Genomic DNA, 23,055 nt, shown 5'->3' with positions numbered 1-23,055 from the left:
TAAATATATTCTTTTGCTAGCATAAATTGAATACTTCTAACCTGGGTTTTATTTTCTCTATGCACAGATCTCCACCATGTCTTTCCCTTCATTTCAGTAGAGGGAACAGTTCCTCATATCCATCCCTCAACAGGTATAGAGCAGCCCCACCACTGAAGTAGATGAGGAGACAATTTGCTCAGCATGTGAATCAAATGTGAATCAAAGCACACACAGACATTTGAGTTGGAGACAATATTCAGCTCTGTGTGTTTGTGTGAATGGCAGTGTGCAGAGGCTTCCATACATGAGACAAGACCTAGATGTTCACAGATTCAAAGTGCACATGATACCTGTATTCAGGCCCAAATAATTGTACATGTGTAAAAATGCTCCATATACCATGCCAAATAGGCCACTTTGCACCAGACTGTGGTATGGCAACGGGGGACAAAAACAGCATTGAGATTTACATATATTATCTGACATTCCCCACTAATTTATCTTTCTATCCTGCTTTTCTTCTGCGGACCTCACATCAACATACATAGGATGGCTCTGCAGCCACTGACCAGGACCAGATTTACTCAGTTTGAGCAAGATGATTGCATTATCTGCCTTCAAACCATGTGCTAGAATATTTGCCTTCTAATGGTTAAGATTTACAAGTTAGTGTAATGCTCACAGTGTGTCTGACATTTACTGAAAAACATTTTTTGAATATTGCTGGGAAAAGGTGTGTTTTGGTTCATTAAAAAAAAAAGTAACTACCCCATCCATTGGAATCATTAAAAGTACTGATGATCTGACTGATTTGCCATTAATGAAAAACATAGAAAACAGCAATCTTTTACAGTTTCTTGTATTTCCAATAAATTGGCAACATGATCCTTTTTATTTTAAAGCCAAGGATGTTGAGTCCTTCTTTTCTAGCTGCCCTCTAAAACCAGGCAATGAAACCCAATACCTTTTACTTATTTCCCTAGATACTCTAATCCCTACTGCTTTACAAGTATCTTTGAGCTGTTCTTCCCATTTTGTAGTCACAGCAACATGAATCTCTGCTGGAATTATTTGCTTCAATGATGCAGGTGCACTTGTTTAATGCTTCATTGGGTTGAGCTCTTAACTTGAAGCTTTGTTTTTTAACCAAAGGGTGCCCAATGCTTGTACAACACATGGCATTCAGCATTCTTAACCTACCTTAAAAGTAGAAGCAATTCTTCTTAGAGATATTTCATAATTTCCCTCATTTTTTCCAGTCACCAGAAATTTGTTTTTGTTTTATTTGCTTTCAGATGGATAGCAAGGAATATAAACCTAGGATATATGAATCACTATTGTGTCTGTAATGAATTGAGTCCTTAATCAAAATTATTGCATAGATGTAATAAAAAGGTAAAGGTAAAGGTACCCCTGCCCGTACGGGCCAGTCTTGACAGACTCTGGGGTTGTGCGCCCATCTCACTTAAGAGGCCAGGGGCCAGCGCTGTCCGGAGACACTTCCAGGTCACGTGGCCAGCGTGACATTGCTGCCGCACACGGAAACGCCGTTTACCTTCCCGCTGGTAAGCGGTCCCTATTTATCTACTTGCACCCGGAGGTGCTTTCGAACTGCTAGGTTGGCAGGCTCTGGGACCGAGCAGCGGGAGCGCACCCCGCCGCAGGGATTCGAACCGCCGACCTTTCGATCGGCAAGCCCTAGGCGCTGAGGCTTTAACCCACAGCGCCACCTGCGTCCCGATAGATGTAATAGATTGCAGTAATTCCCAATTGTGTGCTGTGAAGAACTGTTACTGTGCAACAAGCAAAAAAAAAACCCCAATTATTGGCATGCACATATTTCTGAGCAAATATGCACAATCTTGTATTGTAAGAGTTTTTGTAATTCAAACTGTTCACCAAAAGAGGAGGCTGTCCCCTAGATCTACATGTTTCACTACCCTGACCTTGCTTCTTCCAATCAGCCTCTTCTTGAGGCAGTTAATTCTGCCCATTTTTAGATTGTGTGTGATTGAATGATTTCAATCATAGGAGCCAACCTCTAGGGGCTGTGGGGGCTTCAGCTCCCACAATAAAATATTTGAGGGGGCTGGGCCCCCACAAAGTGGATGGGCATTCCCATTCAAATCATGTGTGTGCACTTCATCATGTGATGATTATGCAGGGTGGGGCTTACCTGGACCTCCACAATATTTTATTCATGTTGGCACCCCTGATTTCAATCCTTGTGTTTCCAATATTTTGGAAGTGGACCGCCTGACTGGGTTGCCCCAGCCACTCTGGGCAGCTCCCAGCAAAAAAATAGTAAAAGCATTCACAGAGTGGGTGCAACTACTGAAAAGGCCCTCTGCCTGGTTTCCTGTAACCTCACCTCTTGCAATGAGGGAACTGTCAGAAGGCCCTTGGAGCTGGATCTCAGTGTCCGGGCTGAACGATGGGGGTGGAGACACTCCTTCAGGTATACAGACCCGAAACCATTTAGGATTTTAAAGCTCAGCACCAACACTTTGAATTGTGCTCAGAAACATACTGGGAGCCAGTGCACTTCTTTTAGGATCAGTGTAACAAGGAACTCTGGCTAGTTAGATAAAGGGGGTGCTCCAAATATCTTCTCCATGGTTATGCCAGAGAAGTAGAGGAAAGTGGAAAATACATATTCCAAGTCTTTTTCACCTAATGATAAACTATAACTTAACCATAGTTTAGCACTGTATCCAAATCAGCCCTGCGAAATATGGGAAGAGAGTAGCTGGTAGAGATTGGGTTGTCTTAATACTCTTCAGTGAAGGTCTCACCCTATCCATAAACTGCATTTCAACATTAGGACCAAGAATACACTGAGCAGTTGGTTCTGCAAATATACGGAAATTATGGTAACAATGTGTGGTTGTTTTTAAGCATCAAAATAGTTTGTGAAAGCCAACTAGATTACTAATGACCACACTGGCAAAGCATATACCTTTAGCTTTTGCATGATTGCATATGAAATGCTGAACAACCAAGAAGAACTCGTAAGTTGGTGGAGAAGTCAATTGCTTACAAGTACTAAACACGAACATAAGCTAAGTCTCAGCAGTGGTGCCTCCACAAATCTGATTTGGTGTTCCCCCCTTTCCCCCCTCATTTAGTCCACATCTGAAATTTAACAACCTAACCTTGATTTCAACTCATGGACTTCCTGGGAAAGAAGAGTCAAATTGTCTACATAACCGGTTTTTATCTAACAGGTTTGTTTAAATCATTTTCAGTAATGTTGGACAGACTGAAATGTAAGCATTCTTTTCAAATTGTGAAATATATATCTGTTATGTGGCTGGTTTGTGTAATGAATGGCAGGGACAGTTGTCATGTTTGGCTTTCCTACTTTCCTGTGATCCCTGTCATCTGTCCCTACCTGATCACTCCCCAATTTGCCTTTTTAAAATGTTGGGGATGCCTTTTACAATGTTGTTAGTGTAAAAGTCTGAATGAACTTCTATTCTTCAGGTTTCAGCCCATAACCCCAATGTTCCTAAAATTTTAAACTCACAGACTGGAGGGGAGAAGGATGCGTCTTTCTTGCTTAGGAACACATGCATGTAACTGTTTACACTTGATCATTAAGACATCAAGTGTAGCTCACCATTTCACCTGCTGCAGCTGGTAACCTTAATTTTGAACTGTTGATAGCCTATTATATCAGAACTTGTGGGAAGATTGGAAATTTATAACCAAAAGGAATAATACCTTCTGCTTTTACATCAATTCAGGACAAGTCTTGCTGAGTAAATGACTCCATAAAGTAGTCTTCAGCAATGAGTAAGGGGACAGCTGGTGATCCAGATTTCTGACCCCTGTTCTAGAGGGAGTTCTACAAAAACCAGCAATTCAAGTATTGCCTTCTTTGTGTACATTCATGATACTGATGGTAGATTGTAATATTTCAGTAACATCTCTATAAGCTTTAAAAATAAATGTGGAAGAAGAAATAATTACTGTTCTTAGAATCAGCTTTCAAACTTGGGGCAGGATCTCCTCACCCAGGCAACTGGGCGGACTGCAGCTTGTGACTCTTCCCAGTGGCAGAAGAGCCTGGTGAAGGGGGGTGGAGATGATGGAAATCCCATCTCCAGATTTAAGCCTAGCTGTCTGGGTGAAAGATGCTCCACAGTTACCAAAACATCTGGTGCTACATGACCTTGGTTGAGGATATAATGGGAAATACTCTGTTTCAAAAGTTTTTAACATGGGGGCATTCCAACCAAACATGAATAAATTAACCAGGTTTTCCACAACCCTTCCAACATAAAGGGGAAAGAGAGGGGTTAATTTTTGCCTGTTTAACTGCATCCAGTACCATCAGAGAATGACCTTGAGTGAGACCTCCTGTAAGAGAGCAGAGATTTTTTTAGGGGGGGAGTGGTCCAGTTACCCTCCCATTTGTGATTTTCAGTTGGGTGGCCTATTTCTGATTCCCACACCATGTGGAGGCCTCTGGCATCTCTCACATGTCAGCAATGACTCACAAGGTGTCAGTGAAGTTAACTCTTTATCCAAAGAAATAAAACAGCTCAGGCCTAGTGAGCACAGCAACCCTTCCCAGTAGGTCTTGCCCCAACGAAGCAGTTGCTCCCGCCACCTGCCCTGACACATGACCATTATTTCTATGAATAACTTTGCATCTCCATTCACGAGAGCTATCATCCTATATGATTTGGCTTTCATAGGATCTCCCTGGTTTCAGAAGTAGTATCAGTTTTGAAAAACACCATGTTTGTGGTGCTTCCACCACCTCTAGGATTGAATTGACTTGTCGGACATAGGCACAATAATGGCCATTCAAAGGGGACACTACATTGGTGAGAAGAAGCTTTTTAAAAAAGCATTTCACAGTGAGCTTGCCCCATGGCTGACTAATAAAATTTTAGTTTTCGGTTTTTCAAAGATTTACAGACATACAAATTACAAAAACACAAATCACATATATTTGTCTTCCCTCCTCCCCTTTTGTGGTTTCTTTTTAGCTTTATTTTTTACACTGCATTATCTACATTACTCCATCTCTAAGTTATTCTTTAGTTTCTCTTAAAAATATGTTTAGCTGCTTGTTTTACATTTACCCTCCTAATGAACTTATTTGCATATATGAATTTTCCAATTATTCCACAATTTCCCCCCAATCTTTAATATTTTCTTCTTCTTCTTCTTCTTGGTTTCTTATTACACCTGTTACAATGGTGGCTTTGTTGTATTTTAGGTTTCTAACATTCCATAGCACTCTGCAAATTGAATCTTTGAGCCCATAGTGTTCAACGAGAATGCCACTTCCGACATCAGGAGGAGGGGGTTTTGCGGTCTCACGACCCATTCACACTCTCGCGGGGCTGACTACAGCCCCGCGAGAACAGGGGAATCCCGGGATCATTAGTATGCATTATTCATTGCGCCAGCCAATCGGCTGGCGGCGGGGGCGGAGTGAGTAAGGGGCATTTAAGGTCGGGATAGCCCATACTCGCCCCTTTCTTTCCTTCCAGCAGCTGCGAATTACCACATCTCTTGGAACTTCATCAGTTCTGCTTCTGCCTTACCACATCTCTTGGAACTTCATCAGTTCTGCTTCTGCCTCTTGGAACCCAATGGGATCTTTCCATGCCATTGGTGGCAGTGGCATGGTGCTGGTGTGGGGCTGCCATGCAAGGAACTTCTGGGCACACCACAGCCCTCTCTGTTTCTCGGCCAGCCCAGCGGCGAAGCTCCTTGCCGGCCATGAGGCAAAGGAGGCGTAGCCGCCCCGGAGGCCCTGCCTGGCACAGCTTCCCTCTCTGGGCTCTCTTCTAGAGAAGGGTGCCTGTTGCGTGGGCACAACCAGCACCCCCCACCCTCTGCAATGGCACAACAGCCCTCTCTCTCCCTGGAGCTGCTGCACCAGGCCTGTTTCCCTTTCCCTCAGGTGAAATCCCCAATGGAGAATGAATCACGAGCGACAGTGGATTTTTCTTTTTGGAAAACAGGTTGCAAACAAACTTTATTATAACAGATGTAAACAATGAGTTTTGTTTTGTTTTAATAATTTTTCTTAACCGGCCAATCAAATCAAATTAAATCACATCACATAAATTCCGAATTACAAAGCTGAATTTTAAATTTTGTTGGGGGGGCCCATATTTCAAGATCCGAAGGGGGATTCTGATCATCTTCTTGCTACTGCGTTAATGTCCAAATCAGTCCAAATCAATCCAAACAGAGTTCATAATTCTATCCAGTCTTATCTTGCTGTTTCCACATCACATCTTGTTCATATATTTTCTCTTTTTTCTTTATGATCTCTTCTGATAGTCTCCTTAAGCCAATAAACACCAATAATAATCCTGTGTGAATTTTCCGTTCTTCCAATCCTCAAATCGAGATGGTTTCCATATATCATTGCCTTCATAGATAACATCGCTCTTTCCATCATTAATCTTGCAAAACTGTCGCTCTTAAGTCCCACTGAGGAGTTTCACCCACAATACAAAAACAGCTCTATTTCTCTATTTCTCCTCTCAGACTTAAATCCTCTGACAGAACTTCCCAATATGGCGGCGGCATTTTTAACTGCGTCATTCCAAAGCCCTTATACATTCCACGCTCTTCTTAAAACATGCTTTGGTTCGAAAGTTTATCTCCACGCAGCCTTAAATCCACAGCTTAAGTCCTTAAAACAACATTTCTGACTCGTGAGGGGAGGGGATTCTTGTTTAATCACATAAGGAAAGAAAGGAAAGTTTTTTCCCCTCTCCCATCAGTCATTTGCCATACCGAGTCTTGGCGTATCTTCTCATGATTTCTCTTGTTCCTCCGACTCGTCTTATTTTATCAGAGATCTCTTCTGTTAGCAGTCTTTACTCCCCCTTCTTCCTTGAAATATGTGCATTCCTTCATCCAAATTGTTTCTTTTGAAGTTCTTGCAGCTAGTGGCGCGGATCAGGGACAGCGTCCAGGAGCGCCGAAATCCCACAGGAGGGCATTGTGCCTAGTGCCCCCATCCCCACAAATTCGGGGGTGGTATAGGGCACAGCAGGCAAGGCAGTCCCCCCCACCATCCTGGGGGGGGGTAGGGAGGCTAATTACTCCCATCATAGCCTCCAAATTACCTCGTGTGGGTCGGAGAGATGTTATTGTCAGCCATCTTCCGATGCGCCCTCTAGTGGCCCCCATAAACAATGAGTTTTGGTTCTTCTTCTTCTACAGACATGTAACAAACAGTGCTGTTGCTTTTTATTAAAACATATACAGTACTGTTTCAAGTTATAGGCTGTATGCTGTTCAGGCTTAAGGTTACTTTCTTTTACACATCTTCCATAGATCAGACTTCTCCACTCACAGGAACGTAGGATTTTAACTGGACTGTTTCCCTACAGACCCCCAAATCCTCCTTGGCCTCAGAACCACTATTGCCCTTTCCTGTCAGAGTATTCCCTCTGAGGACCCATTTTCCTGCAAAACACCGTGTGGGACTGTGTCTTGTCTATTTTAACCGGGTTCTGAGAGCATCTCCTGGGAGTTCTCGCTCTCCTCACCTCCTGACAGAATCCCCCTCACAGACCCAGGAATCTCGCCCTCCACTCCGCCTCCCTTGGAACTTGGACCAGTTAACTGTTTGCTGGCAGGGGGAGAAACACTCGGGGACTCAACATGCTCAGTAAACAAACTTTTCCATCACACCCTCCCACACACTTTGCCCCTGATACAGTGGTGCCCCGCAAGACGAATGCCTCGCAAGACGAAAAACCCGCTAGACGAAAGGGTTTTCCGTTTTTCGAGGTGCTTCGCAAGACGAATTTCCCTATGGCCTTGCTTTGCAAGATGAAAACGTCTTGCAAGTCTTGCGATTTTTTTCGCTCCCCCCCTTTTTCTAAGCCGCTAAGCCGCTAATAGCCGCTAAGCTGCTAATAGCGCTAAGCCGCTAAGCCGCTAATAGGGTTGCTTCACAAGACGAAAAAACCGCAAGACGAAGAGACTCGCGGAACAGATTCTTTTCGTCTTGCGAGGCACCACTGTATGTTTAAATTTTAATATTTTAATGTTTCAATATTTTAATGTTGTATTTTAATTTTGTTTTTAAGTTGTAATCATTCAACTTGTTTTTATTATTGCTTGTAAGCCACTCTGAGCCCAGCCTTGGCTGGGGAGGGCGGGGTATAAATAAAAATTATTATTATTATTATTATTATTATTATTATTATTATTATTATTATTAAATTCAGGGTGAATATCCAGTCATTAATTGAGCCGTGTCGGCCCCTTCCTGGTTCTCCTATAGGCCTCCTAGGTGGGGGGGGGGGGTTACCCTTCTTTCACTGTCTGATTGTTCCTCCAGTTTAATAACTAGTCATTAAACTCGTCGTTTCATCAGTGTGAGCATTTCTGCTTTCCAGACCAAACAGTCTCCTCTTTCCTACCCCTGCATATTGGCCTGGGCTCTCCTATCACTCCTCAAGCTGATACAGGGGTTGGGGAGGGAGCCCCATTGTGCTAGTGAAATTCATTGCACTTGTTTCCGCTGCCTGACTAGTTGAATCCAGCCCATAATGTCCCTACCTCAAGGAATTTACAGTTTAACATAGTTGCAATGTAAATTAGCATCTCCACACTTTATTGTTGAATTGTCCTACTACTGATCATAGTTGAAGCAAAGTATGATTCAAACTTCATATGTATTTTAATATCCTATTGTTACATTTACAGTATTTTATAATGTGATCTAATAGAACGGGTTATTGTTTTACTTGTTTGTTTCAAGTTCTTTATACTGAATAATTTCTCATTGTGTACTTCAGTAAACTTCTGTAAGATAGAGCACTTGATGCACTCTGAGACTTTAACCAGCTCACCAAGTATACAATTCATGCTTGCAGTCAACTAATAAAAAATCACATGTTCTTTTTTCACAGCCATTGTTTTAATGAGAATGACTACGCACTGATGTCACTTAGTTCATGGATTAATGTTGTGGTTGGAAAAATGACTGGCATAGACAGAGCTGCAAAACATGTACTGGTTTCCAATGGGAGAAAAGTGCCTTATGACCATCTCATTCTCTGTGCTGGCCAGCAGTATCAGGTGAAGATGGAAACTGAATGAATGAAAACCCACAAATGTGGAGAAATCAAAGAGCACAGAGAAAGTGACTTTAATGCACCAAACGTAATACAGAATTTTGCTTAAAAACAAGTAAAAAATAAATTTCAGAAGTTGGGGATGCAATCCCATGCACTTCCACTTAAGTGTAAGCCTCACTAAACTCAGTGAGACTTAAATCTCAACAAATATGCATTGGATCGGACTACATAAGTCCGCTAGTGGAGATCACGAAGGGCACAATCCTGTTCTCTTTCACAGGCCCTGCTGAAATGAATCAGAACTATAAAACAGCTCTTCTTGATATCAGTAAGGATATTTGCTCTAAGTAATGGGTGACTTTAATTACCCTCACATGCTCCATTCACTACAAAGTAGTGGGAGACTCCACTTTCTACATTACTCCATGGAGAGAATTACCCACTTATTCCTATTCTCTGGTTCCTGTTCCTTAACCAATTTCTGATCCATAGCAGGACCTCTCCTCTTATTCAATGACTGCTATGCTTCTCAGAAGTCTTTGGTGTAGTACTTTGTCAAAAGCTTCTTGAAAATCTAAGTACTGTACATAGTGTCAACTAGATCACCTCTATAATGTTTGTTAACATTCTCAAAGAATTAAAAAATATTAGGGAAACCAAAATTGCCCCTGCAGAAGTCATGCTGGTTCTACTTCAGCAAGACTTGCTCTTCTGTATGCTTGGTAAGTCTATCAATCTTTGAGTTCTTTAAGAACTCTTGAGTGGATGCCATCTAGACTCAGTGCAATGCCAGTTTTTAATTTGTCAATAAGACTTAGAACTTCCATCTGTTGCCATCAATATTTGCCTCAGTTCCTCAGAATCCCTGTGAAAGTTAGTTGAGGCTCAGGGATCTGAACTATTTTACTTAACAAAATTTACATACCATTTAGGATAGGGGAGTGAGACAGGGATGCATTTTGGCCCCTACTTTGTTCAGTTTGTTTCTGAATGACTTAGCGGGAAGCTTAATGGACCCTGATGGCCATCTTCCAAAAATAGGGACAAGAAAGACCCCTCTCTCGTTGTATGCAGATGACACCGCCATCCTCTCCCAAACCAGACCTGGCCTGCACTACCAACTAAGGAAATTCTCAGACTACTGTTCTGGTAATGGGTTATCCATCAATTATGAAAAATCAAAAGTCCTGGTGGAGAAGAGATTCTCCCCGGGTAAATGAGTACTGGATGGTCACAAACTAGAGCAGACCAAATTCTTCCGGTACCTAGGTCTTCTGTCCCATCATTCCAAGTCCTGGAAACATCATTGGCAGACCGCCTATCAAAAGGCGGAGGTAAGCAAACTGGCTATACTTCGATTCTTTTATACAAGGGGAGGCCATTATGTTTCATCAGCCATTAAGGTATTTAATGCAAAATCTGTCTCTCAACTCCTCTACACCTCAAACATCTGGTTCAATGGCTCATTCTCCAAATTTGATGGCTTCCAGGCAAAGTTTTTCCGGTCCCTCCTACAAGTTCCAAATTGTGTTCCAAATGCAATACTATTTTTAAAAACAGGTGAATGTCCTCTATCAACTAAAGCATGGTGGGCTGCCCTGAGATACTGGCTCAAGATCTCAGTCTTTGGCCTAGGGAAGGGGTTACTTCCATACCTAAACAACAAGGAGTTTACCAGCTTTATGGATGAAAATTATGGTTAGAAAAGCCACTTCGATTGGTATGCCACCTTCTCTCCTGTACCATCTGGGCAATGATACTGCCCTTGAATCTCTGAGGCAAAGGCTCTGGGACATATCACATAGTGATCTCCGATCTCAATCTCATTTTATCTGTGGCCCATTAGCAGTAGGAATTCACTATGGGTTCGAGTTTCAGACACCTGCATATCTTAGAAATTTGTCTGTACCAACATATCAGTGTCTTTTCACCAAAGCCAGATTAAATATATTCCCATCAGAAGTGTTAAACAGCAAACTGAGAAGTATCCCTTATCAAAATAAGATCTATGTATGCTCTCAGGACGTTGACTGCATGAGGCATATTTTATTGCATTGTGGACAATATGATCAAGCTTGGGAACTATTGATTAAACCACTATTGGCAAATTGGCCGGGTCAATCTGAAGCCTACTGTATCAAATATCTTCTGGATGACAAGTCCAATGATATCACAGTGGCCGTGGCAAAGTTTCTTTCAGTAGTCATACAAATCAAAGATCAACATAACATGCTGTGGCGAAGGGGCTTGAATAACTCAAAGATGCTATGAGCTATGCCGTGCAGGGCCACCCAAGATGGACAGGTCATAGTGGAGAGTTTTGACCAAACGTGATCCACCTGGAGCAGGAACCGGCAAGCCACTCCAGTATCCCTGCCAAGAAAACTCCATGGACAAAGACAAGAGGCATATAAAAGTTATGACGCTGGAAGATGAGCCCCTCAGGTCGGAAGGCATCCAACATTCTACTGAGGAAGAGCGGAGGACAAGCACAAGTAGATTCAGAGCTGATGCCAAAAGGTTGCTCAGTTGCGGATATGCCTGGAAGCGAAAGGAAAGTCCAAAGCTGTAAAGAAAAATATTGCACAGGAACCTGGAATGTAAGAACCATTAACATTGGTAAGTTGGATGTGGTCAAAAATGAGATGGCAAGAATAAATATTGACATCCTGGGCATCAGTGAACTAAAATGGACGGGAATGGGCGAATTCAGTTCGGATGACCATCATATCTACTACTGTGGGCAAGAATCCCGTAAAAGGAATGGAGTGGCCCTCATAGTCAACAAAAGAGTGGCGAAAGCTGTACTGGGATGCAATCTCAAAAATGATAGAATGATCTCGATACGAATCCAAGGCAGACCTTTTAACATCACAGTAATCCAAGTTTATGCACCAACCACTGGTGCTGAAGAAACTGAAATTGATCAATTCTATGAATACTTACAAATGACGCCAAAGAAGGATGTTCTTCTCATTATAGGGGATTGGAATGCTAAAGTAGGGAATCAAGAGATAAAAGGAACAGCTGGCAAGTTTGGCCTTGGAGTTCAAAACGAAGCAGGGCAAAGGCTAATAGAGTTCTGCCAAGAGAACAAGCTGGTCATCACAAACACTCTTTTCCAACAACACAAGAGACGACTCTACACATGGACATCACCAGATGGGCAGCATCGAAATCAGATTGATTATATTCTCTGCAGCCAAAGATGGAGAAGCTCTATACAGTCAGCAAAAACAAGACCTGGAGCTGACTGTGGCTCAGATCATCAGCTTCTTATAGCAATTTCAAGCTTAAACTGAAGAAAGTAGGAAAAACCACTGGGCCGTTAAGATACAATCTAAATCATATCCCTTATGAATACACAGTGGAAGTGAGGAACAGATTTAAGGATTTAGATTTGGTGGACAGAGTGCCTGAAGAACTATGGATGGAGGCTCGTAACATTATACAGGAGGCAGCAACGAAAACCATCCCAATAAAAAGGAAATGCAAGAAAGCAAAGTGGCTGTCCAATGAGGCCTTACAAATAGCAGGGGAGAGAAGGCAAGCAAAATGCGAGGGAGATAGTGAAAGATACAGGAAATTGAATGCAGATTTCCAAAAAATAGCAAGGAGAGACAAGAAGGCCTTCTTAAACGAGCAATGCAAAGAAATAGAGGAAAACAATAGAATGGGAAAAACCAGAGATCTGTTCAAGAAAATTGGAGATATGATAGGAACATTTCTTACAAAGATTACCATAATAAACGACAAACGTGGCAAGGACCTAACAGAAGCAGAAGACATCAAGAAGAGGTGGCAAGAATACACAGAGGAATTATACCAGAAAGATATGGATGTCTCGTATACCCTAGGTAGTGTGGTTGCTGACCTTGAGCCAGACATCCTGGAGAGTGAAGTCAAATGGGCCTTAGAAAGCACTGCTAATAACAAGGCCAGTGGAAGTAATGGTATTCCAGCTGAACTATTTAAAATTTTAAACGATGATGATGTTAAGGTGCTATACTCCATATGCCAGCAAGTTTGGTAAACTCAGCAGTGGCCAGAGGATTGGAGAAGATCAGTCTACATCCCAATTCCAAAGAAGGGCAGTGCCAATGAATGTTCCAACTACCGCACAATTGCACTCATTTCACACACTAGCAAGGTTATGCTTAGAATTCTACAAGGCAGGCTTAAGCAGTATGTGGACCGAGAACTCCCAGAAGTGCAAGCTGGATTTCGAAGGGGCAGAGGAACCAGAGACCAAATTGCAAAAATGCACTGGATTATGGAGAAAGCTAGAGAGTTCCAGAAAGACATCTACTTCTGCTTCATTGACTATGCAAAAGCCTTTGACTGTATCGACCACAGCAAACTATGGCAAGTTCTTAAAGAAATGGGAGTGCCTGATCACCTCATCTGTCTCCTGAGAAATCTCTAAGTGGAACAAGAAGCTACAGTTAGAACTGGATATGGAACAGCTGATTGGTTCAAAATTGGGAAAGGAGTACGGCAAGGCTGTATATTGTCTCCCTGGTTATTTAACTTATATGCAGAATTCATCATGCGAAAGGCTGGACTGGATGAATCCCAAGCCAGAATTAAGATCGCCAGAAGAAATATCAACAACCTCAGATATGCAGATGACGCAACCTTGATGGCAGAAAATGAGGAGGAATTAAAGAACCTTTTAATGAGGGTGGAAGAGGAGAGCGCAAAATATGGTCTGAAGCTCAACATCAAAAAAACGAAGATCATGGCCACTGGGCCCATCACCTCCTGGCAAATAGAAGGGGAAGAAATGGAGGCAGTGAGAGATTTTACTTTCTTGGGCTCCATGATCACTGCAGATGGTGACAGCAGTCACGAAATTAAAAGATGCCTGCTTCTTGGGAGAAAAGCAATGACAAACCTAGACAGCATCCTAAAAAGCAGAGACATCACCTTGCCAACAAAGGTCCGTATACTTAAAGCTATGGTTTTCCCAGTAGTGATGTATGGAAGTGAGAGCTGGACTATAAAGAAGGCTGATCGCCAAAGAATTGATGCTTTTGAATTATGGTGCTGGAGGAGACTCTTGAGAGTCCCATGGACTGCAAGAAGATCAAATGCATCCATTCTGAAGGAAATCAGCCCTGAGTGCTCACTGGAAGGACAGATCGTGAAGCTGAGGCTCCAATACTTTGGCCACCTCATGAGAAGAGAAGACTCCCTGGAAAAGACCCTGATGTTGGGAAAGATGGAGGGCACAAGGAGAAGGGGACGACAGAGGGCGAGATGGTTGGACAGTGTTCTCGAAGCTACAAACATGAGTCTGACCAAACTGCGGGAGGCAGTGGAAGACAGGAGTGCCTGGCGTGCTCTGGTCCATGGGGTCACGAAGAGTTGGACACGACTAAATGACTAAACAACAACAACAAATACACACACACACACCATTTAATTGTTAAAAAAAACAAAAAAACTCAAAGTGGTTTGTTGTCACGGTGATAGATCTCCAATTATGGGAACTTGTCCACACACAGAGTAGCACTTGTGCTATACATTTGCTAAAGATGGGACTAATAAACTGAGGGCTTAATCCAGACAAGATGGAGATTTGGATGTAGTGAAGTTGTACATCCTCTGAAAGACCAGGTTTGGAGCAGGGGAGATAGATTCCTCCTAGATCCCTCTGTTAAGTAAACTTCTACAGGTGAGTGTCCAAGTGGTACAAATGGTTCAAGGTGCCTTTTACTAAACTTCAGCTGGCTCTCTAACTGCAGTTTTTCCAAAATAAACCTGATCTTGACTGACCTCCATTTGTCCAGGTTATATTACTGCAATGCACTATATGGGGTGTCCATGAAAGCTGTTTGGGAACTTCAGTTATTATTATAATAATTTATTATTTATACCCTGCCCATCTGGCTGGGTTTCCCCAGCTACTCTGGGCGGCTTCCAACAGAATATTAAAAACATGATAAAACATTAAACATTAAAAACCTCCCTAAGCAGGGCTGCCTTCAGATGTGTTCTAAAAGTCAGATAGTTGTTTATTTCTTTGGTATCTGATGGGAGGGCATTCCATAGTTAGTGCAAAATACAGCTGCTGCTAGATTACTGTCTGGTTCCCATAAATTTTGCTTTATCTTACCATATCTTAAAGTGGTAGCCATTGCAGTTCTTTATTTTCCCACACAATTTGAAGTGTTGTTTTTGACTGTTAAAGCCCTAATTTACCTGGAAATGGAATGTCTTAAGGACTACCTGCTTCCTTGTGGTGCTGCACATATCTGAAGATGGAGGCCCTTACTCCCACAGTGGTGGCATCCAGACCGTATTTTCAATGTTTCAGAGCAAATTAGAAATACAAGTAGCTTCCCCACACTTTTGGTGACTTTGTTGTGTGCACCCGCTGCTGGAGTCATTACTTTTTCCTAGCTAATGTATTGTAATAGAAAAGTACACTACAATTTTTAAAATAAATCCATGAGGAAACTGATGTAATCAAACAATAATACTGCAATTTTTATTCATCTGTTAATACAGGCCCCATGTCCTACTGGTGCAGATATCAAAAAATTGTTCACCAACAGGGAGGTCTCAACAAACTATAGGCAAAGATATACAGGAGTAGTGCCTTCCAACCTTTTTGCTATTTCTGACGATGAAGATGCCTTAATAGCAATGAAGTATTTAAAAGACAAAGTTGTTAATACCTCAGGTAAGGAGGATAGGGGCTGTTGATGCATTTTTTGGCTGAGTGTATCTCCATTTTCAGCATATAATTATAGCCTAATTAATCCTTGCAAAATGCTTCATCTGCCATTATTTGTTTTAGGCATTAATTTGCAACTTCATGTCAGTTTGGGAGACCATCATACTTTTTTGCTTGAAACAATCCATAATTTGTTTGGAAATATCTATAATTATTTCATGAAATAAGCAAAGTCTGGCCTTAATCATTAATTAACAAATTAGATAATTTCATTGGTAAATGTGTTTTGCAGTTATTTACAACATTTTTAAATTAAAATATGCTGGAAAGAATATGAGATCTGAAGCACAGCAGATTCATTGGACTTTGATCTTTCTGCATGTTCTGTACAAGTATGCCAACGCTGTGTGCCACTGGTACCATGCACATTATGTTAATATAGACACACATTTGCCCCTTCATTAAGATGCATAGATGTGCTTTAGGAGACTGTTTTCACATTTAAACCTGTTTCTGCCAACTCCTATGCCAATCCACATAGAATTCTATCATTATACATATGCAGGGGGGTGTCATGCAGTTTTCTACATTGTGAGCAAACAGATCTTCTCAGTTGTTGTAATAGAATGGGGTATTAAATTACCTGCCCTTCACCAGCAGGTCCCAGGGTGGGTTACAACCATTTTAAATTCATTATTAAAAACAGATACAGCTAATTACAGTCACATGAATAGGGTGGGTCCTGAAAACACATATCTCAGGTATCAAAGGCCAGGGTAAAAAAGTACATCTTCAGCATTCACTGAAAACTCTACAGTTAAGTTGTCATGTGTTCCTCTGTGGGGAGGGAATTTCACAACTCAGGGGCTGCTGTAGGTAATGCATTTTCCACCAAACCTCTGAGAGTGGTGGAACTATCAAGAGGCTGATCTTAACCCCTGCTGATCTTAACACCCAATAGGGTCTGTAGGGAAGGAGGGTGATCTCTCAGATTATTTGGAGTCTAAATCATTTAGGGCTTTAAATAAACACTAGCATGAGCACCTTGAATTGGACCTGGAACTGAACTGGCAAACAATGCAGGTGTTTTGGGTTATATAAGTTCTAAAGATAACCCCAGCCAGTAATCTGACCTGTTGAAGTTTCCGAGTCATCTTCAAGGGTATCTTCACATAGAGCACATCATTGTAATAATGATGTCCTTGTTCCTTGCAGAGGCGTAGCAGAAATAACTTTCTATGTAATATAGAAAGGCTCTTCAGACTTGATCTATGGGGACTCTCTGCCCCAGTGGTGAAGAAAATATTATCTGTACCTCAGGAGTGGATAGAAAATATACTCTCCACCTTTGGTCACCTGCATTGCTGCTGCATCTTGGGACAGGAAGAGGAAAGATAGTGTTGAGGCCACAGTTGGAAACACACAGACTCCCCCCGTCACAGTATGCAGCCGTGACTCAGGAACTGGAGGTCAGGTGACCAGGTTCCCCTCTCACCTTCTGCTAATATCTTTTCTGCTTAAAGGTAAAGGTAAAGGTACCCCTGCCCATACGGGCCAGTCTTGACAGACTCTGGGGTTGTGCGCCCATCTCACTTAAGAGGCCAGGGGCCAGCGCTGTCCGGAGACACTTCCGGGTCACGTGGCCAGCGTGACATCGCTGCTCTGGCGAGCCAGAGCCGCACACGGAAACGCCGTTTACCTTCCCGCTGGTAAGCGGTCCCTATTTATCTACTTGCACCCGGAGGTGCTTTCGAACTGCTAGGTTGGCAGGCGCTGGGACCGAGCAGCGGGAGCACACCCCGCCGCAGGGATTCGAACCGCCGACCTTTCGATCGGCAAGTCCTAGGCGCTGAGGCTTTAACCCACAGCGCCACCTGCGTCCCTATCTTTTCTGCTTAGGAGCATTTAATTTTGTTTCTACTTACTATGTTTCAAGACTGAGCCCAAACATTGAAAATATGCCAGGGCTGAAGCCTGGTGACCACTGGCAGAAATTAAACTCTGCTGAGAATACCCCAAGAGACTGGAGATGCTATAGTTTTCACTGCATATCTGACTTCCTCCAGTATAAGAACACTTTCCATTGGGATGCTTGTGATAGTCTCATCAGAAACTTCTATGTACAAATTTATTGAATACACTGTGCAGCAAAGAGCTCTCAACCAACCAACACACACACACACACACACACACACACACAGTGTGTGTATGTGCAGGGGTATAGTTACAAGAGATAGGGGCTCTGGCTACTAGATCACCATTCTAGGATTTTTAGGAAGTCATTAGCTTGCATCAGGCGTCCTATTGGCGAGACCCAGTTTTCTGAGTGCATGTTCTGGAGTCTGGGCAATAAGAGCAGTACAGAATTCCTATTGGTGTACCGACCATCCCGCTTAACCAAGGACACCCTGCTCGAGCTTTTTCAGATTGTGGCGGATGTTCTCCTGGAGACAACTAGCCTGGTTGTCTGGAGGGATTTTAACATCCATGCTGACACGACCTTACAAGGGGCCGCTCAGAACTTCATGGAAAGCATGGACTCCATGGGGCTGTCCCTGAATAAGTTTGGCCCAACTCATAGTCATGGATATGCCTTAGACCTGGTGTTCACCTCTATGGATATGGATGATCTGGCACTAAGTAAAAATGAAACAAAATAAGTGCCATAGTCGGATCACTTTCTAGTGTAACTGGACTTCTCCATGACCCTTCCCCTCTGCACGTAGGTGGGACTGATTCTGATGTTCCATCCCCAACACTTAATGGATCCAAATGGTTTCCAGAGAGTGGTGGGGGATGTTTTATTCCATGTTGATGGCCTTTCCGCTGATTCCCTGGTGCAGCGTTAACCAGGGCTATTGACTGTGGCTCTTAAGCACCCTCTCTGATTGCATAGAACCCGGATGGCACCGTGATTTCCCCCAGAGCTGAGGGCGATGAAACAATTGCTGAAATGGCTGGAGTATCATTGGCAGAAAAATCATTCTGAATAGGACTGAACACAGGTTAGAGCTCAACGTCAAGCCTAACAAGTGGTGATAGTGACAGCAGAGAGGACTTTATTCACCGCCTCTATTGCATCTGCAGAAAACAGCAGCAAGAGACTCTTTCAGGTGGTTTGTAATCTAACAGAACTACCTTTGCCATCAGGGCCTGGTGAAGACCCCAAAATCTGCAATGATTTTGCATTTTTTTTGCAGATAGTCGCTCAGATTCAGAAAGGTGGACTGCACAGTGGGAGCAGGGCCAGGGTGGGAGAGTGCTAGAGTCCTGTCTAGATAGGTTGCGTGGGATCAATTCCAATCTGTTACTACTGAGGATGTAACAGGCTACTTGGATGAGTGGAAACAATCACCTGTCTCCTTGATCCTTGCCCATCCTGGCTCATAAAAGTGAGCTGGGCAGGGCTGGGTGATGGGCTCTGTGGGGTGCTGAATGCTTCCGTCTGTAAGGGAATCTTCCCAGACCCGCTTATCAAACTGCTTTTTAAAAAACCATCTTTGGACCTGGCCACTATGACCAACTATCGCCCAGTCTCAAATTTTCCATTGTTGGGCAAGGTGATGGAGCAAGTGGTCCCTGAACAACTCCAGACATGCCTAGAGGATGCGGACCATTTGGATCCCTTCCAATCGGGATTCAGGCTCCATCATGGGACTGAAACTGCCTTGGCCATGCTGGTCAGTGATCTCTGGCAGGCTAGGAACACAGGTGAAAGAGTCGTAGACTTGTAATCTGGTGAACCAGGTTCACGTCTCCGCTCCTCCACATGCAGCTGCCTCCCTGGTCCAGAATGGGGTAACTGTGCCCTGAAAGGCCAGGTGCACAGCCTGGACTCACAGCTGTACATGGAGGTGCAGGTCAATTCTGTGTCCAGGGTAGCTGTCTATCTGGTATGCCAGCTGAGACCCTACTTGCCTGCACCCTGTCTCACCAGAGTGGTACATGCTCTGGTTATCTCCCGCTTTGATAACTGCAATGCGCTCTGTGTCGGGCTACCTTTGAAGGTGACTCGGGTTCTACAACTAATCCAGGATGTGGCAGCTGGACTGGTGACTGGAGGTGGCTGTCAGGACCATATAACACTGTCAGAAGGAGGGGGAAATAATGCTTTCTGCATTGAATTAAATAGATTGTTACTGTCAATACCTGCTTTGAATCATTAGGGGTGGGGATAGTTTACCTTTTACTTAGATCCAAAAATGGGCAGCAGGAAGTTTCTGATCCCAAGAACATATGGAGGCTGGTCCAGGGCAAATGGGGCACTGCTGCAGCAACATCAGTTTGCCCTCAGCCCCCCCCCCCCCCGCCCTGCTTGCCACCTTAATGACAAGTGCTGCCTGTCAGCCTCCTCCTCCTCCTCCTCCTCAGTGTTGCCTTTTGTAGAACAGAGAGGAGGAGAGCAAGAAATTGTCATGGCTAAAATGGCCGCTGTTTCTTTAATGCGAATAAGGCTGGGTCAGCATGACTCAGCAGCCTGCAGCAGGTTGTATATATAAGTGAGAAATGTTCGTTTGTGCTGAGGCTGGTGTTTGGGTTGGTTGGTTGGTTAGTTAGTGCTGGTGTGTATAGTTATTCAGTCGTGTTTTGCACAAAGACTTTTAGGAATAAAACTCTGCAAGGATATTCTTGTGGACGCTTTTGTGCCGACAAGGGTCCGAGGACCAGGCTGAGGAGACAAAGGGAGATCAGAACCCTTTCCTTCTTTTTTTTGCTTTTTACAAACACTGACAGAAATGCCTCTGGCTTCCCCTACCATTGGCCTCCCTGCTTTGCGCCCCACCAGTCCCCATGGGCATGAGCCACCACTGCAAAGAACCACATCTGTGCTGGAGCTTTCCCTGTTCCGCTGGGCCCCATGAGAAGCTGCTCCTAAGAGGGCCAAGAACTTCCAGGATGGTGTGTGACATGACGGGCGAGACTACAGCCAGGGAGAGAATATCATTAAGAAGAGACCCCATTCTTGTCATGTGCCTCTTCATTGTCTGTGGCAGTGTGGATGCAAATCATTATGTTAGTGATCTAGGAAGTCTTTATGCATTGTACCAGTGACTTCCAGGGTTGGGAGGAACCCTGCCTTTACCTATTGTACTAGATTTCCCTCTTAGAATTAAGCAGGATATAGCTATTATAATTCTGATTCTAATGGTCATTCTTACGTTTCCATTCATTTTCAATAATGCTAAGTGGGCGGATGCAAGAAGCAAAACTGCTTTAATGGATCACTTATTTTTCTATTTACCCAAATGCAGGTTGTAGCTCTTCTAAGGAAGGAATGTTATAGCTTTCAAATTGTTGTACATACATCATGAAGCTGTAGCTCCAGCTAATGTGCTTTCTTTTTAATGTGATTTTTGCAAGCCTAAGAATTCAGGTCATACTAAGATCATGAAAGTTTTGTATTCCCAGTTATAGGAAATGAGTGAGATTCTCAGTAGTGGGACATGAGCATCTAATAGTAAGCCATAAATCCATTGTAATGGGCTTTATTTATGATTGCTGTAACTTCTCTGAATAATAAAATTTTTCCTCTCAAATATGTTTTCATGTAGTGAAAGCATATTTGGAAAATATTACGATTCTATTGGATTGATATACAGTGGTACCTCTGGTTATGTACTTAATTCATTCCGGACATCCATTCTTAACCTGAAACTGTTCTTAACCTGAAGCACCACTTTAGCTAATGGGGCCTCCTGCTGCCACCGCACCGCCGCAGCACAATTTCTGTTCTCATCCTGAAGCAAAGTTCTTAACCCTAGGTAATATTTCTGGGTTAGTGGAGTCTGTAACCTGAAGCGTCTGTAACCTGAAGCGTATGTAACCCGAGGTACCACTGTAGTTTATTCTGCAATTACTATCTAAAAGGCATACATAGGATGTTTATAATATATTGAAAACATGATTTCTTGAGGCCACATAGAGAACATTATTTGTCTTGTGGCAAGTAAACGTAAATTTAAATTGCCTTCAAAAATAAAGGATTTATGATAATAGGAGTGTTGTTGTAGTTAAAGAAGACTGTGGGTCCAATAAAGGATAGTGACAAAAAGGATGTTAACCAAATTCCCACCTGTTCAAGGTGTAAAGCCCTAGAATACTCTATCTAGAACAATTGGAGCACTAAAATTTCCTCACTGGATGAAGGGGGCTTTCTTTTTGCTTTTCTCCCTCTGGTATCTCAATTCTGGTCCATGAGGGTTAAAATGAGGAATTTTCTCCTTTCCAGAACTTTGGTTTCTTATTTCCTTTTTTCTTGAGCATCAGGAACAGCCACACATAGAGAAAGATACTTGGTGGTGTGGGTGTTAATTTCTTTGGGGAAGAGCAATCAGAGAAGAATCCCTTCCTTCCCTCTATGCTCCCCCCCCCCCAAGATTCCAATATTTTCTCTGTTTGACTTGCTTGCACATTTGTTCATAACTGAGAGACACTTTGCTTATGCTATTTTGCACACAGGACTATGTGGTCCTTTTGTTGGAGACAGACATGGTGATGTGCCTGCTTTGGTTCTTTTAATTGGATTTGATGACCTTTGAGTCCCAGCTCTGTGGGTGGAATTCAGTGTTGTGCTTTTCCTGTCATTCCATCTGCACAAGCATTCCTGCGTGCCAGAAGGAATGACACACACCCCACTTTCCCCATGCACAGTTCTGGGGTTTTTCCTGACCCCCCCCCCCAGAGCCAATGTGAGGCACACATAGGAAGGAGAAGGGGGAAAGCCTTCTGCTGACAAGGCTGTTTAGGTCAATCCTGCCCTATGATGCTTTATGCATGAATCTATTTAAGATACAGTAGCTCGCCTTTTTCTGACATGTCAAGTTACTTAGATTTGTAGCAGGTTGGCAATATAGTTCTCTGTGTTATGGTGCAATGCTGGCTCTTTATGCTCATAATACGTTATTCACTACTGCAGAACATTAAATTGTTAATGTTGATCTTGTCATAGTTACACATGCCCTGGTTACATCCAGATTTGACATCTGCAGGACTTCCGGTCGGCGCCAGCGCTTAATGGCGGTCCGAGCCTCGAGCTCCGAGGCAGGACTGCTCCGTTAGTTCGGGTCTTACCCGCTACGGCAAGCGGGGGACCCCTAAAATCACAGGCGCGGAGCCTGTGAACAAAGGAGATTCACCTTTTGCGCCCCCCGGTACTGTGAGGGAGCCTTTTTAAAGGCTTCTGAGCGGCATCGGGGTAAGCGCGGTGCTGAGAGTCGTCACCCAGCTAGCGGAGTGAAGCCGCGTCGCCATGAGCGGAGAGCGCCGATTCCTTCCTGCAATTGGAATTTGACTACAGCACCCGTGAGT

General features: G+C 43.3%; 1 protein-coding gene and 1 long non-coding RNA gene across 7 annotated transcripts in view; both read left to right on the top strand.

Annotated features, from left to right (window-relative positions):
- Positions 1-23,055, top strand: part of CFAP61 (cilia and flagella associated protein 61) — a 138,150-nt gene that overhangs the window by 82,782 nt on the left and 32,313 nt on the right. For 5 of the 6 annotated variants that reach the window (XM_079983467.1, XM_079983464.1, XM_079983465.1 and 2 more), the window contains 3 exons: positions 3,111-3,209; positions 8,895-9,063; positions 15,579-15,753. In XM_079983467.1, the coding sequence (XP_079839593.1) occupies positions 3,111-3,209; positions 8,895-9,063; positions 15,579-15,753 (443 nt within the window). The remainder of the gene's footprint in view (positions 1-3,110; positions 3,210-8,894; positions 9,064-15,578; positions 15,754-23,055) is intronic. The other variant, XM_079983468.1, reaches the window with a different exon arrangement.
- On the top strand, positions 8,199-8,891 carry LOC307220078. The gene is made up of 2 exons (XR_013840693.1): positions 8,199-8,310; positions 8,388-8,891. It is a non-coding gene; the product is annotated as an uncharacterized lncRNA (long non-coding RNA).

The sequence above is a fragment of the Podarcis cretensis genome (assembly GCF_951804945.1).
Source record: "Podarcis cretensis genome assembly, chromosome: 7".
NCBI classification, from domain to species: Eukaryota; Metazoa; Chordata; class Lepidosauria; order Squamata; family Lacertidae; genus Podarcis; species Podarcis cretensis.
This window is presented reverse-complemented; position numbering and strand designations above follow the sequence as displayed.